The sequence below is a fragment of the Lissotriton helveticus genome, chromosome 5_1 (assembly GCF_964261635.1).
Source record: "Lissotriton helveticus chromosome 5_1, aLisHel1.1, whole genome shotgun sequence".
NCBI classification, from domain to species: Eukaryota; Metazoa; Chordata; class Amphibia; order Caudata; family Salamandridae; genus Lissotriton; species Lissotriton helveticus.
The window spans coordinates 1,186,555,494-1,186,573,891 of NC_136065.1; the positions used below are offsets into that span (position 1 = coordinate 1,186,555,494).

General features: G+C 46.6%; 1 protein-coding gene across 1 annotated transcript in view; it reads left to right on the forward strand.

Moving 5' to 3' along the window:
* LOC144753533 (pancreatic triacylglycerol lipase-like) overlaps positions 1 to 18,398 on the forward strand; it is a 163,946-nt gene that overhangs the window by 82,033 nt on the left and 63,515 nt on the right. The window contains exon 6 of the mRNA XM_078641188.1: positions 16,482 to 16,590. Within this exon, the coding sequence (XP_078497314.1) occupies positions 16,482 to 16,590 (109 nt within the window). The remainder of the gene's footprint in view (positions 1 to 16,481; positions 16,591 to 18,398) is intronic.

An 18,398-nucleotide genomic window follows, 5' to 3' on the forward strand; every position in this document is an offset into this window, starting at 1 on the left:
AAATGCGCTGGGCGCCCACTCCCGGCCACCATTTTGTCGTTGGTGACCTGGTGGCTGGGAGTGATAGCGGAGTTAGTTATTGTCCCCTCCCTCCCTCCCCTCTTTTGTCCAGTTTTGGGAATTCCCCCCCCCCCCCCCTGCGGGGTGGGACTTGCACTTAGGTTTCTGGTGGGGGGTTTTGTACTCTACAGGTTTCCTATGTTTTGCCCTTTGCCTTCAGGGGCCGTTTTTGTTGGTTCTGGTGCACAGGGGGGGTTTTCTGTCTTGTCGCTTGGAGCAGGTGCCTCGTTGTTGGTTATGCGGGGTTTGGCGGAGGTTTGGATGGGATGGTTATCAGGGGGTCTTTGACAGGGATTGTTGAGCGGTTTATGGTTGGGGCATTTACAGTGTTTGGGGGTTAGTAAATGATGAAAAGGCAGGCAGGGGTGTTTGCGTTAATAAAAATGTTGGTTTTATAAGCATATGTATTGTGTTGAATATGATATTGTATGTTATTAATGTTGTAATGCTGGGGCGGGGGCGGGGCTCAAAAGACCAGTTAGGGGCGGGGGAGGAGGGGGCGGGGTTAGTACGTTAAAGTTAGTGAGGTTTAGTTTTGTAAGGCATTGCCGAGGTTTATTTATTGTAATGTGCATCTGTTCCGAATAAAGCTGCCTTTTTCACACCTAGAAGTCGTCTGTGGTCTTCCACACCTCCCACCCCTCCCTCCCAACTATGGGTATGCGGAAAACTAGCCTGAGTGGCTAGTCCATGAGAGCATTTGACTGCGCCAATCGTAGTAGGCGTAAGTAACTCGGGCACTTTAATTCCCTAAAATCTTGTGCCAGGAGAGCTAGGAAAGGTTGCCATAATTTAGTGAAGCCCGAGCCTTTGGCAGCCATAGTGAGCGAGATCATTTCCATGCCTAATATGTGCCACAGGCGGTGGAACCACCCGGTTTGTGTTGAGATGCGTGTAGATTTCCAATGTGTGAGAAAGTTTTGCGTAGTGCTGCCCAGTGCAAGCCCTATTTGTTTCCACCCATGGATTTCAGAGGATAAGTAATTGGGTTGTGAACCCCCAGATGCACATACTCCGGAAGCCGAGGCAGTTCTGTGTCTAAATATTTATCAATGTCATCGAAGACTTGAGTCCAGTAGGGTGTCAAATATTCACATTCCCAAAGTAGATGGACAAGTGTTCCCACCCTACCACACCCTCACCAGCAATCCAGGCTATATGCGCTGTCGAAGTGGTGCATGTGCTCGGGGGTGTAATACCAATAATGCGCAGTTTAGTAAAGTTTTCCGTAAATCCCATGTGAGTCACAGTTTGTCGTGCTCTATAGCAGATTCCCTCCAATTCCTTGCTTGTAAGATTGCGGCCTAGGTCTTTTTCCCATCTGGCCCGCCCTGCATGGAAGGCATGAGTGAAGCGGGATAGAAGCAATTTATACAAATCTTAAATTAGCTTCTTGTCTGAGAAACGGGTGATCAGCCATCTCCCGTATGGGTTAAGGAGCCTAATGGCCTGAGATTTGTTATCTGGGTGAGGGCCCAGTGCCGCAGCTCTAGGTTAGGCAGGGGGAACAGCCTTTACAATGCGCTTGTTACACAGCGTGCCGTTACGTGTTTTTTTCAAAGCAAGTCGTTACCACGACTTGCGCTTGAGGGCGCTGCAGGACAAGGAATTTTTTAATTTACTATCCAACACCTTCCCTACTGTACGTAGGGTGGTGTTAGAATAGTAAATTAAATAATTCCTAAATCCGCACCCCTCCAACGCAAGTCGTGGTAACGACACGCGGTGTAAAAGCACGCGTTGTAAAGCCGTACAACCTTATGCAGTCGCTCAGATTCAGGGAGACCATAGTCAGTGCGGAGTTGTGCAAAAGGCACAATCCCACCAGCGTCGTAGAGAGTACAAAGCGCGTGGCAACCTGTGGTTTTCCAATGAGGGAAAGAGGTCTCACCCATTGCGCCGCCGGACCCTTATAATTTTTTTAGATTCATGGATACATAAAGTGCCACATTACGCACAAGAGCTGCGTGAAAGCTTAAGTGAAATAGTCAGTGGATTGGCAACATTCAATGCAGATTGTTTTAATAAGTGCCTGAAGAGTACTTAAATTGTGTTAGAGAGCTGGTTCGTATTGGCCTAAAGGGCAATCAAGCAGTGCCCGACGGCCGAGTCTGACAGGTCAGTGTGTGGTCCTGTTTTTGGGTGTCTGTTGCTCGGTTTTATGGTCTGCCGGGCCGGTTTTTGCTATGTGTTTTCTTGACATTAAAATAAACATTGCCTACAGCAATCTCACATCCTTGTAGTTTTCCATACCTTGCAAATCACTTATACAGCTTTCATTTACAAGTTCAAAACTGCCCCTAATCTGCAAACATGGGCCATCTTTCTTTAGCTTTTTAACCTTTATCAGTAGCCACTTTTCTATTGGTGGCGGGCCTGTTTTCTGACCCAGTCCAACCCTGTTGCAGCAGCATAACAAAACTTGAGCCCCCTCCCTGCAAAGTACCTGGCCCACCATCTAGCACTTTTCCTGACAGGGCCCCCTGGAGCTAGCCCCCCCCGCCCTTCAGAGGCTCCGGGGGCTTATGTTATGCCACTGCCCTGTTGGGTAGTTGAAAGTGGTGGCTGGCATCTAAAGAGAGGGGGAGGCAGATGCACGAGCAAATAATATATTTTAAACAAGCATTGGTATAGCCAATAGGTCTCGCCTTTGGGATCTTATAAGTGTTTAGTTATCCAGCACAATATCCTTGGTGCAACAACATCAACTGTTGCATGGCTAAAAACATATAAGGTCCCAAAGGCGGGACCTATTGGCTATGCCGATGCTTGTTTATATTGGCGAGGGACCAGCAGATCCTCAAAATTATAGCTTCCTAAAACAGGATTGACTAAGACAAAACCTCAGAGCCAAAGCCTGATTTGTTGTCTTTGCCAATGCTTGTTTTACAACTTCAGCAGTGATGCTTGCTTTGGAATGTGCTCCGGTTAGAGGGAGAAGCATTGATGAACTCTTGCCACAAAGAAAAGAGTAAAGGTTTTGTTGTTTTAGGAACGCTGTGGTTCTCTCCTGCAGTGTTGTCAATGTTTATTTTCAGTGTTATTGAAAAGCTGTGATTGGTTGATTGGAAAACCTACATGTGCCACACTGTAATCCAGATATAGCCGCAGCCATCTTCTATTCCTTACGTTTGCGGTGCCCCAAAGTGTCGGTAAGGTGGAATGGAATGTGGGTGCAATGTAAATCAGCGCAATGAATAAACCAGCCAAGAGGATACCTTTGTATAGGCTGCGCTCATCTAGGAAATGTGGCTGGCCTCCATTCTTGTCAGACAGACTGCTTCACTGGATCGAAGCTTGAGGCCTGCCCCCTCCAGCAGACGGGTTAGGACAACTGGTGAGCCTCACCCTCGAGCAGAGCTTGGGGTGACTTGTGTTCACTGTGCCAGCTGCAGACACATCCTTCGGAAATAGATGAGAGGGTAGGGCCGGCCTTCAGCATGGGTGAGCTGGGCCCTGGCCCAGGGCGCCAATATTCTGAGGGGCGCAGGGAGCTGTGTGGATTAAGGTACACCAACAGCAGCGCCCTTCTCATCTTGCTCTGCCTTGTGCCTGTTCGTTTCTGTCTGATTTGCCAGTCTAAAGTGGGTTAAGTCCTTTATTATCATACTGTGGGTGATGTTATTAACACCACTTTAACCCCTTTCTTGCCCCCCACCCCCTTCACCCTCTGACCCCTGCTGGCACACATCAAGAAAACCATCATCTGCTTGAGGCAGCTAAACCATCTGTGATTTAGGTGAGGTGGGGGTGGTCTGGGGATGTTGGTGCTCTGGGGCCAGTCCCTACTCTTCCAGGCATGGCTAGTGACCACAAAAGGGACCCCCTGCTGCCTCATTTAATTCACTACCATCAGCAAGGGCGTTTCCCTCTGCCCACGCCCAGGTCGCTATCTTAGCAAAGACCGGCTCTGGAGGGGAGGGTGGGCAACGTTTTTATGCCAAATTAATATTTAACGATGTTTGAAAGTTAGCCAAGAATGTAATCTGTTTTACAGACTGCCTGCTGATAAAGTGAAGACACGTATTTTATTAAAGAAGATTAGCAACAAATACCAGACATTGTTGATATTTTACGTCCTTCCTCGTATAGTGGATAATATCACATGTAAACACTCCTTATGCTGAGACAGTGCTGGCAGACACCGCGTGGGTAATGTCTGAACACCGGCCCACTCGTGGGGCACGCGGGGGCACACGGGGGCACATGAGCCACGAGACCCAGGAATTTACGAAAATGAACGATTGCAATGAGGGATTTTAATGTCACACTTCAATCAACTTCATATCAGCATCCAGTGCCATGAAACCTCTGTGTCGCAGGCGCTATAATAAAAGCCATAGTAGATAGTTTCCACGGATAAAGGATTCACAGAACAGACAGAAAGGATGTACAAGATAGACAGACAGACAGACAGACAGAGGGACAGACAGACAGACAGACAGACAGACAGACAGACAGACAGACAGACAGACAGACAGACAGACAGACAGACAGACAGACAGACAGACAGATAGATAGATAGATAGATAGATAGATAGATAGATAGATAGATAGATAGATAGATAGATAGATAGTGATGGAAAGACAGACGGATAGATCCTCTTTAGGCTGCTTCACTGAGGTCTCTAGCATTTTGCATCAACCTGGTACAATGAAAGTTTAACTGACCCCCAATGGTCAGCGATAACCAACTGCCCCCTCCTCCTCCGGTGATCTTTGTTTTGAAGCTTGCCTGCGGTCTCACCGCTACTACTGGGCCGATCGTCACTTCTCACAAAAACACCACCTAAATCGTCATTGCCAATGGCAGTTTCAGCATAGAGGCCAAGAATGAGCAGAGTGTTGGTGATTGCGCAGATCTCTCCTAAAGCACTGATACTCACTGGGCAAAGCGGGCACTGCCATAGGTGCTTCTGTTTCCAACAGGGCGGGAGAGTGTGCTTTACTTGCCACATTCCGACACCTTTTACAGTTGTGCGGTAATGGTACATATCAGTGGCACCATGATGCCATATATTTTAATAGCAGATTTTGAGCGATGCTATTTGTCTGATTACAAGGCTGACTTGTAAATCACAGAAATACTCAGAATATTTACCAGCAGCAAAAAGCCGGTGGTACCAATGCGATCCTTTTATTGTACATCCTGTAGGTGCTACACAGGTGTACCTCAATCCGTGCGACCCACCACACCCTGAAAGGAGACTTCAGATCCACGGTACACAAACTTTAAACCAGACAACTTCTTGTTGTCAATAGGCAGATGTGTTCAGTGCAAGTGCCTAAAAGCACCAGTGGCATCTTCCCCCATGCGGAGCCCAAGGTGAGAAAAGGACATTTCTGTAGAAGTTCCCACGCGGATTGGTCCTAACCAGACGTCGATAGCACTGAAAGACAAAACGACCCCTGCGTCTAAACCCGAGAGTTTCCTTCAACAACGTCACCCTTAATGCAGCCATATTGATGTACTTACTCAGAACATTCTGTAGTGTTTTGCATTCTACCCTGCTGCTTCACAGAGGTAGCCATGGGCATTTTTCTCTGGGGTGCCGCAGGAAACACCACCACCCTTCTATACTTTCCACAAATACCTCAGTGGAGATCACAGTGGTGGGTTTTTCCAGTGTTAAAGTGACACAAGAGGACGGCGCCAGGGGCTTGTAAATAAGCCTGGAAGAATTACAGGCTCAAAAGTACACCGAAGTTCAAAGGCAGAGGTGGGGGCGTATATCTACACATGAAGAGCCCTATCATACAACGAAAAGATCTTAAATCGTCTGTCACGATAAACAAGTGAACTGCAGAGATCATCAAATCGTACAGTGTGAAAAAGTGCCATCTTTCTTGCATGGTATGCCCCCACTTTTTGCTGAATTGCTGATGTGCTTTGAATGAGTGTGCCCTGGGCTCCTGCCAATCAGGTTACCAGGGCCTGTGTACCTTCCCTCAAAACTGTATTGAAGCCAGGGGCGTAACACAGGCCCCCCGCAGGCCCCGCGTTGCGGGGGGGGGGGGGGGGGGAGCCTCGTGCTCCAAGGGGCCCCGGGCCGGCCTCCTCACTTGACTTACACATGCATCGATAATGATTTTAATGGCACGTCCGGCCTCTTTAATAAATTAAATGGTGGTGCGCAAGCTGGGCCCCTGCCGAGCTTCAGCAGCTTAGCTAAGCACCGATCATCTTAATAAATTGTTGCAGACTCAGGCGCGTAGCTAGGGGGTGGCGGTGGGGGTGGTCCGCCCCAGGCGGCACTCTTTTGGGGGCGGTGGCCGCGCGTCACCAACCCTCGCGCTGAAACGTAACGCAGCACGGGCGGCAAACTCACGGCCTGAACATGCCTGCAGCCAGCCTGCTATTTATTATGGTGAGTTGCGAAAAGCTGTTTGTTACTGGTGTCTGCCTCGAAGCAGTGGCGTAACACCGGCCCTCGAGCTGTAGGGGCCCCCTGAACGGACTCTCCCAGAAGCCCACTTCCTATCCCAATTCTCGAGGACATAAAAAAAACGATTCCGTGTCTTGACAACACATTCTTTTTTTGTCTGTATTTGCACTAAGTTCAGTGCGAACCTGAACCACAGAAACGCTTTAAAGTAGCACCAGTCACGTACGTGGCACTGTTCAAATCAGTTTTTAGGACAGGGCAGATAAGAATACTGGAATGATTTGCAGATCCAATGTCCTCATGGGCGCTGTGCGCGCATTCTACCACACACGTGTTATGCTAAGGCCTGACGTACTGGGAAACATATCAGCTGAAGTTGAATTACTCTGGGCTGATTAGAAAGGACGCTGTGCAAAACAAAAAGAGGAAATATGTAAATGGAATGGTTTCGGAGGTGCATAAATTCAAGCTTCTACTAAGTAGAACGGAAGTGTTTTTACCTATGTGCTTGTTGTGGTGCTACACACATCATCTAAAATCGGTAATTTGCATGCTCTATGAGGCTTCAATCAGCGCGAGTTTCTGTTGAACATACCTTGCCACATACTTTGAAGGACTGTTGTGAAAAATGAGAACTATGTCATAAAATGAAAAGTATTTAGGCCACGAGGGAATTCTGTTTTGTCATACCTTGCCACGCATTTGATATATGCACAGAATGGCTCCTTCTCAGGCCGGAGACTCACGATTTTTTTAATGCCAAAAATGTCTTTATTGTAGCTGTCGCACAAGCAGCTATAGATTTTTAAAAGCAGGCCAGTGAGCACAGAGTCGGAAGTGTCCTGTCTAATTTGCAATGCTTGCTGAAAAGTCTCCATTCAGCAGAGCACAGTCTCAAACTGCATTCATTCTTTTAGTGTTATCCTTTGTTTCGACTTGTGGAACCTGCAGTGAGGCGGTAACACTGTTCCTGGGATACCAAACCCTGCAGCAGTGGAAATTACCTTTGTGTTATTAGTCCAATTTACTAGGGTACACTGAGAGCCTAAACAAGGCCAAGTATACAAAAAGATGGTGCTGAGCACCCCGGAAGCAGCTGCAAGAAGCTGGGGTGTAACAACAGTCTGTCCACACCAGTGCTTAATTTGCAAACAAAAATAAATAATAATAAATGTGCCGGGTCCGACTCTGGTTGCCACTGCAGCTTGCACCAGTCATTGCCCCCGCCAGAACTGCCAATGAAAGTACCAACATAACTACTAACCACCATACTCCTACAAGTGAGACAATCAGACAATTCCAGGACCTCAAAGCTATAAGAATGGCTATTAATCATTTTTTATGTATACTGAATTACAAAGGACTTGCTGTTGTACTCCTCTCTGAACAGACAACACCACCATGTGGCAGACTCACAAGGGCTGGCGTTGACTATTAAGTGCTGGTGCTGAGCACCGGAAACCACCTCACAAATGAAGCACTGGTCCACACCTCCCTTCTGAAGCAGTACTTGTTCACAACCAAGGGTGTAACGCAGGCCCCTGCAGCCCTTGAAGCACATGGGGCCTCCAAGCCCTTCAGAGGGTCTCCATTCTGCCCAGGAATATCTATCTGTGAGATACGAGATTCAGGGGCCCTAGGTCACGTTCTGCAGGGAGAGCCCCATCATTTTCCGTTACGCCACTGCTTCAAAGTGCTTCTAGTGAGTGGGTATGAAAGTTGCTACAACAAGAATAGAGTATGAGGATAAGACCAGAGATGATGTGTGTGCGTAATTATCAAATCCACCCCCTGTTGATGCTTAAACTTTGTGAAGTATTATAAAGGGCGAGAGAGAGAGACTGGCTGACTGAGAGAGAGAGACTGGCTGACTGAGAGAGACTGGCTGACAGAGAGAGAGACAGAGAGAGAGACTGGCTGACTGAGAGAGAGAGACTGACTGACAGAGAGAGAGAGAGAGACTAACAGAGAGACTGACAGAGAGACTGACAGAGAGACTGACAGAGAGACTGACAGAGAGACTGACAGAGAGAGACTGACTAAGAGAGAGACTGACTAAGAGAGAGACTGACTAAGAGAGAGACTGTTTGACAGAGAGAGAGAGAGAGAGAGACAGAGAGAGAGAGAGACTGGCTGACTGAGAGAGAGTGACTGGCTGACTGAGAGAGACTGGCTGACAGAGAGAGAGAGACAGAGAGAGAGACTGGCTGACAGAGAGAGAGACTGACTGACATAGAGAGAGAGAGAGAGAGAGAGAGAGAGAGAGACTGTGATGGAATTGGGGTCAAAGTGTGTATGAAGCTATGCAATGCCTCTTAAGATTGCTATTGTCTACTAATAAAAATGTATTATCAAAATGTGCTCTTTGTAGTTACATCTGCTTTTGAAATACTGCATTGTCGCATTGTCTAATGTTTTAAAACGGAAATGAGAAGGAGCAGTGGATGCACTTTTATCAAAACTGAACGATGAGTTGGCCCGATGTTGTATATCATGACAGGAGTCTGCAACAGGAAACCCACCTAAAATTGGGCAAACTTCACCGGCCTACAGATGGCAGGGACCCTGTAATAAATGGACTAAGCCCAACCTTTAACTCCACCATCCAGGGTTACTTATAACGGCTGTATTGGTGACAGTGGCGTAACAATCGCCCGCACCCCTGCAATATGGCGGGTCGCTGGCCTGAGAGCTCTAGAATGGCACGAGGATTGGGGGGGCCCCCTCCATGTAGTTTGCAGGGGGGACCCCTCAAGTTTAGTTACGCCACTGATTGAAGCTAAAACCCAATTGGCATCTCTTGCCACATGTCAGCCCCTGGTAAATGGTACCCTAGTTACCCAGGGAATTGTGACCAGAGAAGACCCCTAAGGGCTGTAGCACTTATTGTGCCACCCTTAGGGGCCCTGCAACCTGACACCCACACACTGCCTGTGCAGACTTAGTGTCCTGGTGCAGAACTAAACAAAGAGTCGACATGGCACACACTCCTGTGTGCCATGCCCACAAACCCACTGCCCTGGCATACATGAGTCACCCCTCTAGCTGGATGCCCTATGCCACTGGTGTGGGCACAGGTGCATGAGCCCTGTGCCCCTAGAGTACCCAAAGCCATTCCTGGGAACTGTAAGTGCAGTGATGCCATTAAGTGTATATGGGACTGGGAGGTTGTCATTACGAACTCCACAGCACCATAATGGCTACACTGAAGATTGACAAGTTTGATATCAAACTTCTCAGCACATTAAACCCACACTGATGCTAGTGTGGGATTTAATTTAAAATGCACTACAGGGGGCATCTTAGAGATGCCCCCTGAAACCTAACCTACAATCCACGTCTTATCTGAGAGGCTGCCTAGGCTGCCACACAGCAGACATGTTGCTGGACCCCTGGGTGGAGAGCCCCCCACTCTCCTGGGCCTGCAACAATGCACATCCTGGGTGAGGTGCTAGGTCTCCTCCCCCAGGATGGCCAGGGGTAATCTTCAAAGGCATGTCATCTTTGTGAGCTTCTCAAGACCACTTGCTGTACTCAGTATCTGGTCCCCACCAGTTCTGACCCCACTCTGGCGGGAAGACTGGCGGGAAACCCTACGTCAAGAAAGGTGTTATGTCAGCCTGTGCCAACTCCACCCCTCACGTGGGAAAGGCGAGGTGAAGCACGACTCCGGACTACCCTCATCTTGATGGGGAGCCCTACCCACTCACAGCTAGGCTCCTGCCCCCCTCCCACAAGAGAGGAGCAGGTTAGGGGGTGTACCCACCCCAGGACAGGGTCCTATTGGTCCCAGCCCTCACCCTACCTGTAAAGCCCCTAACGTTAGTGTTTAGGGGCACCCTCAACCTTCCTTTCTCAGATCCCGATTTTAAAACAAGAAACAAGACCAAGAAGAAGAAGAGCTGCCGTGCAGCTGCTAACAAGAGGACAACACCAACTGACTTGGCCCCAACCCTACAGGCCTATTGATCCTTGAACCTGCTCCTGCTAAATCCCGGCATCTCCTGTGGACAGCAACCTCAAGACCCCGGAGGACCTGCCTGCCTAGACCCTCTTAGAGACTGGGACTCCCACGAGAAGTGGCTCTGCTCAAACAGCAATACCCCTGGTGCCAGCCAGGAACCACAAATCCAGCCCACTCTGCACCTGCCGAGCCCGGCCTGTGCCCGAGTGGATAAAGACCCTGAAGACGTCCCCCCGGTGGGTCTGACCTGGAATCTAGTGCACAAGGACCCTCCTCGACAACCCAGATGACGTCTGCAGACTCAGAACCAGGGGCCCCTCCAACCGCGACCAGCAGAGGGTAAGATTTTCCGACGTCCAAAGACACCCTTGCACCCCGGCCTCCCCGGGGTGCCTACCTACACTCCAAGATCCCAACTTACCCCTCGAAGTGTTGGTCACTCCAGAGGATCCTCCATCCCCTAGCCTGCAGCCTTTGTTCCCTTTTCAAGCTCTCCGTTGACTAACATTGAGCGCCCGACGGTTCAAAAGCACCCTGCACCCAGCCGCCCGAGTGCCTCTGGCAGTGCAATCTTTGTCCTATCCTACTTCACCATTTACCCAGAGCAAGTAACCAGGAGCCCAGCGCCCACAACCCCGTGGACTGCTAGCCAGCAGCCACCAACCGAAGGTCCCCAGCCTCTCATCGGATAACATTGGGCCTAACTACCTCTGCACCCGCTGCCCCTGGCCTGCTGAGGGTGCACCAATTGTACCTACCGGACCCTGGGAGATCCCTGAATCTATGCCCAGAACCTTAACTCTGCCAGTCGAGTACTTACCTAAATCCGATAACTCACTTTTGTTCCATAGTCTAACATTGACTGGTTTCACTTGGAAATTATACTAAGTGTGGAGTTCTGAAACTTTAAAATATTCACCTAAAATCAGCCGAACAACGAATTCCGATTTACTCACCTGTTATCAGGAGAGACCTCAGTGCTGCACCTTTTAGCCCAGCAGAAACCCTGAAAAGTAATTTTAACCGTACTTACCAGTAACCTGAATTTTCTTCGATAGGAAATCATTGACTGATTTTCTGTGAAATATCTTCTGTGTCGATTTTTGCAAACTACAAATATTCTTTAAAAATCGTACTAACTACCAAAACGTAATTACTTACCTGTTTTCGATAGAGGTCCCAGTGCTGAACCTAGGAGTCCAGTACTGGATTACCAAAGTAATGTGAACATACTTTACCTGCAAATTGAAATTCCTTCAATAGGATAACATTGGTAATATCAACTAAAAAAGTATCTATGTGTCAACTTTTAAAATACCATAATATGCCTTAAAAATCCCTACTGTAACCAAAATGCTTTTACTTAACTGTTATAGCTCAAGTCCTGGGACTGAATCCAGGATCTAGTCCTGTGGTTAGAAAAGTAATCTACAGAGTAACTAATTGCATTTATCTAGAAATTCCCATTGAGCTCAATGTTGCATTGTGTTTGAAATTGTGTTGCCTATTGCAACAAACTGTACCCATTGCATTCAAAAAGTATATTGCCTATTTGAAAAGTATTTAACTAAAGTAGCTCATCCTGAGAAAGTATATTTTGATACCTTGTTGGTTCTAAAATAAAACAACTACATCTTTTGATACAAAACAATTGGCCTAGAGTTCAGTTCTTGAGTGTGTGAGACCATTTGCTGACTGAGTGTGTACAGCAAATGCTTTACACTGTCCTCTGATACTGCCTTACTGCTCGACCAAGCTACCACTTTAGAGAGTAAGGTTATATCTAACTTTAGCCTCTGCCAAACCTCTGGGGACTTGGGACTCTATACACACTGTACCATACTTTGGTCCAGTATATATAGAGCCACTTTCCTACATACAATTATGCAACTTTTGTGCTCTGTCGCGTGGCCACATTGTCCCGGCTATGACTCCAGATCGGCCGTGACCAGAGGGTATGTTAGGGGGGCATTAATGACCATAGAGCGAGTGAAGGTGAATACCCCCTGAAGCTCACGTGAGGTTGAGTCCTGAGAGAAGGGGGTTTGGGGGAGGGGGGCGGGAGGAGAGCACGGGCGATGGGACCACGGAGAAAGCATGCGAGGTGGGCATGGGCCCAGGGCGGAGTGCAAGACAGGCCACAGCACTGTGGAGGGACGGTGACGGCCGGGGTGAACAGAGAGGAGCCCCGCAGGCCCTGTCAAAGCTTCCAGAGCTGGGAACCTGCTGCTGTGGGGCTGCATCACTGCACATGGTCACTTCACTTTCTCCCAGCTCTTCCTTTTGCTTATATCTCTTGCTTTCATTTTTTTAGCACCTCATGCTTTTACATTTTTCTATCACGTGCTTTTCATAGTCTTTCTATCTGATTTTTTTTTATTTTCCTTCAATTTCTTCCTTTTTGTTTTCTTTCTGTTTCCTGCTTTGTATCCCATGGGTCTCGCTTTTCACCTTCTTCCTACACCACTGAAATGTTCATGTAAAATCACAGAAAGACCCTATGAAGTACTGGGGATCACATGTTGTACCAAGTAGCTGAATTGCACTTTTAACTTGTGGGTCCTGATGAGGTAACCTTCTAATGGCACAGTCCGATTTTGATTTTACAATGACGTCTGCATTATTCAACCATTGCCGAAAGAGCATTAGCATTAATCAACCAATATATAAACTCCAGCGCTTCCTCAGTCACCGAAAATGTCGCACCGATCCGCTGTACAAATGTTACCATTAAACTGATTGGTCAGTAAGAATATCAGTCCACAATTCCACGTCAGAACTCTAAATTTACCAAATCGATGTTTTGGCCTTCACAGGTTTACCGAAAAGATGCCACGTCTCCTAGTTTCGATACCAGTCTTAATTCCTTCCTTCTCCTGGTCGGCTTGTAGTAACTGTTGTTTCACGAGTGTACGGGACATTCACTTTTAACATTTCGCTTTTATCTTCTGTCTCACCTGGCATGCGAGTGACTCTGCTCAACTCTCCATTTCGACTGCTTAGAGCCATCTGCCTGTCATAAATCTCCCACTTACTTTCTTGGTGAGGCTACGTCTGAACAATGCACGTGCCCCCACAGTGGGCACACTACAGATCACTCCTGCCCATGCCAGCCATGGTCCCTTAGATCTCCTCAGTCATCCCCAGAACCACAATGTTTCGGTGTACCCCATACTGGCAGGTCCGGTACCGGGCAGCATAACACCGTTACTGTTTATAAACTAACATATACGAAGTGCCTAATGACATCGGCTGCGTGTCTGCATGTGTGATGCTGGGAAATTGGTAATTCTTCCCAAAGCTATAAATAGAACCACTTAATTACACAGCTAATGAGCCTGTTGCACAATACTCCCATGGGGCAGGAAAAACTGTCTCAATAGTGAGTTCCCATAAAGCAGCCCAGAAGTTTATCCCCACCCCCACAATGTCCCCCCACCCAAACCTTAGATCTGGGACAATAAGGCCAGCTAGTTGGCTCAGTGATTCAAGTGCTAGATGCGGATGGATGTCTGTAGGATCTGCCAATCACAAGTTCAAATCCTGAAAGGTTCACCTTTGCCTTTTCATCCTTCCAGGGTTCATAATTTCAGTGCTATTAAAATGGGGGAGTAATAATAACCACGATTTACAGCACTTAGAAACTGCAAAACTGCAGTGTTGAGCGCTATAGAACAATACAGAGGGCGATGGGTCGAACAACACGGAGGGGGAAGGGCCTGGGGAAGCACACAAGGAAGTCACCTGGAATAAATATGCACTATGCAGTGCTTAAGCAAGAAGAAACGAGAGAGAGCAGTGCGAGGGGAGAAAGGTAGACGGACGAGAGACCGACATGGAGCAGGAGAGGGGAAAGAAGCGCATAAGGGAGATAACTGGAAAACACACGCACTCACGTGGAGTTCTTAAGCCGAGAGAACACACAGTGATTCCCTTGCGGTAGCGAGCCTTGGGCACCATCTGTTTGGAAATTAATTACAAACAGATGTTGCCAAAGCTCGCTCCCGCAAGGGAATCGCCAAATGTGCACGCGTAGCCATTGAAAGCAATGCAACGCGTGCACGCTTTTGGTCACAAAAGCAGATCGATTCGGAGAGGTCCCCCCTATGCAACGCATGCGCGCCGTAGGCGAGACCTAAAAACAAGCATGTAAAGAATATATTTAAATAAACATTTACCTTACAGAACACAACATCCTCCGGTCCAGACCTCCTCTTTCACTGGAACTGGATGCAGCAACTCCCTTGGCCAATCCTGCTGCTGCTCTCACCAGCATGAGAGCAGCACTAGGATTGGTGGGAGTTGTCTCACTTGGAGCTCCTCAGCACTCTGGAGGCTTTGGCTTGCTGTAACTCAGTTGTCTTAAGACAGCTGGGTTAGAGCTGCTTAAAGTGCGCATGTGTGGCTGGCAGTCGTACAGCCAGCCCACCCTCTTCCCTGCTGAGTGACATGCTGCTGTCACTCAGCAGCAGCCCTGCCCCAGTCGGGACAGGGCATGATAAATCAAATGGTAAAAAATGACCATCTTATTTTTTAACTCTGGAGCTTTGGGGGGCTTATAAGTGGGGCGACGCTCCTCCTGTCCAAAGGAGGGGCCACCCCACCTTAAGGGTAACAGTCTGATTTTATTATGCCTTAACTTATTTCTTGTGTTTGAAAGAAGGAATTAATCAAGCTTCTACTGTGCCACGTAAGGGCCACAGGAGACCCTATCCGATATTAAGAAACACTGTCGAAACCTCCACAGAGTTAATGCCGAACAAAGTTTACAAGTGAAAGTAAACAGCTTCTATTTTACTGCTGCTTCAGGCTCAAGGATCCTCATCACTATTGAATATTTCCCAAAGGATATCAAACAACCCACAAAAAGTCAATACTGCAGAAGAGTTTTGGAAAGAGCTTAATAGTTCACAGTCTTCACAGCACTACCCTAACATCCTTCACTGCTCAGTTTATATTTCAAATGGCAAGACTGATGTTCACACAGTACTGAATTCTAACTCAGATGCATGATTTTGGTCTGATAGCTAACAAATGTTAAACCTGCAGATGTTCACTTGCCAGTATGCCACACCTTATGAGGGATGCAGAAGCGTTAGTGGAATAAGTCTGAGATGTTTGAAAGGATACATCTAACACTGGAGTCAGAGATTAAAAAGTGTGTTAAACTGGCACTCTTCATTCTCTAAGAAAACCCTTTCTTGCAATCAGAAGTAGTTTTCGATGCAACCACTAATCTCTGCTACTAGGATAATTTTTCATATTAGGAAGGATCGAAAATTGCCTAAAGAAGAAAACTGGATATTGAACTTGACTGATTTATCCTTATATGAAAAAGTCTCATGAAAATCTAGATAGGACGAAGAGTTAGATACTTATGAATTTATATCCCGAGCAGTTTTAGAACAATCATAGTGTACAAATCAGTCATCAAGAATGAAACATTGTAATCCAATAAGAGTAAATCTTCTTCTTTAATGTTCACAACAGCATCCTAGTATCTACTCTTGGCTAGAGTTCAAAAGGATGCTGTTGTGAACATTAAAGAAGAAGATTTACTCTTATTGGATTACAATGTTTCATTCTTGATGACTGATTTGTACACTATGATTGTTCTAAACTGCTCGGGATATAACATGTTTTTCTCTGTTGATGTGGATCTCTACATCTATTGATGACTATTTGATAGACGTCATCTTTATCCCTAGTAGCAGCCCTAATAAGTCTCATAATTACTCATGACAATTGAGCGCAAACATACAACCTTCTATCTATTGCTCTTTTGTTTTGTACTTATGAATGTATTTTGACTAGTATCTTATCATTATATGATTCTCAGAAAATATATATAGATATTTTAGCCAGTCAAAATGATTTTTCACTTACAATTGTAAAATTTGTAATTCTTTCCAAAGTTTTCCCTCTTTTTTCCCTAGTCAATCTTCCTTTTCACAGTAGTTATTATTTTGTGTAAGGAAATAATACAAAACCATAGTCCAGTATGTTAGACGTTTCCAACTGGATGACTTTCCGTACTCTTCCTGTAAAAACATTTGTGTGTTTACCTACAGAACAATTTTGGATACTCACCTTCCAAGGTGCATATCATCGGCCATAGTCTTGGATCACATGCAGCAGGGGAGGCTGGGAAAAGAAGACCTGGTGTGAGCAGAATAACCGGTATGTACAGAAAATATGTATGGTAGTATCTTTAAAAAACATGCATTTCTCTAGCAGTCACTCAGTTTTATATCCCCACACCATGTCTTCACTTTCCTTTCGGTCCTCGCACACTTCTGGCACACTTCTGGCCTAATTTTGTAACACCAGGATCTGCGGTGTTAGAATGTGGTTAAGTATCTTAGATTTTGCTTTATTTGTTCATTTTGGAACATGAACATGGTGTGACAAGATGCTTTACAGTATGCCACATGGAACTACATTGCCGGTGGTATTAACAGCATATTTGTACGGATCAGAGAAATATTCGGCATTGGGAGACACATTCTGCAAAGTCTTGTTTCGGGGATATCATATGTTACCTTATGTTATGCTTCCTTTCCCTCTGGTATGCCTATTTTACTAAACTGATCTATGAAATGCTGCATTTCCGTGATTTGTGTAAGATCATATGTGACTACCAAAGTGCATTTACCACAGGAGTATGTTTTTTTAATAAAACAAAAGATAAAACAAAAGATATGTAATGTTGTCAAAACTATGACTGTAAGCTTATTTAATTGCCCTTTTATTGGAAATTGTATTTTCTAGCCGACTGTCATATAAAGTCCCAGGGAGATTTCTTCCCAATCTGGTGCCTTTGGTAGGGAGTAGAGAGTCTCAGTAGCATGACGTGGGACTTCTATCGATCTAGCCCTACCTGCCTTTCTGAAGCAAGGGTATAATAGGATATATCTGAGCTTCTCTACCTAGTGCCATCTGTTTTTCCCACTTGATTTCCTATACTTCCTCCATCACATGACACTCCTCTGTGTAGATTTAAAATGTTGGGCACAACTTATACTGAAGTGTTCATATTACCTGGTCTGTTGCATGATATGTTTAAACCAAAGTACCCCCATTCTGGTATAAAATATGTAAACTCCCATTCACTTATCTCTCAAAGAAGCACATGTAGAAGATGACTGCGTGCCATAAACACTGACAGCATCCACAAATGTAGCAATGTTTTCTTTCAAGACCCACTCTAGAACTACATTCCTTTAATACTCTGGTGGCGGCCCACATACATAGAGGGCCCTAGGGCTCTTCTCCGCCAACACCAGCAGCCATCCTTAATTCTTTCCCCTACACTTACTCCCTCAAAAATGCCCTTACTCCTTCCAGACACACTGTCCTCACCCGCTTCTCTAGACACTGCCAAATGAGACAGCCGTCAACTGGTGGTGATGCATGCACTCGTACTCTCATTACTCTTCTGTCTGCTTACCCTGAGAGTCCCCAAAAAAGACCCCGATTCTGTTGTTACTAATATTTGTTCCCTGGAAGCTTCTCAATTTTGTTCTGTGCAGGAGCGATGGGTTGGCTTACCAGTAGTCATCACCGGAGCCCCCTCGGACCACTCTGGAGCTGCTGCTATGCGCACTGTCAGTCTCTCTGCATACTACAGCCATTGGTGCACATAAACCTTCAAGGTCTTAAGGAGTGCTCCTTCAACTTTCACCTCTTTCCACCATATTGTCCTCGGTGGTCTAACTGCCTAACTAGTACCCTTTTCCTTTCTCCCACCACCAGCCTCTCTATAGTCTTTAAGGTGTACCACAGTGACCATGCAATTACTGCCACCGCCACCCCACTCACCTAAAAGGACTGCCCCCGCCTCCTGCCTCTTTTGTAAGGTCTGCCCCTGGAACCAACAGGTTACTTCTACCTTCTGCCTCTGCCTCCTGCATAACAGAGCAGGGTCTCCCGCACTGCCTCACTATTGCCTTCTGTAATGATTTAACCCACCTATCCTATGACCTCAA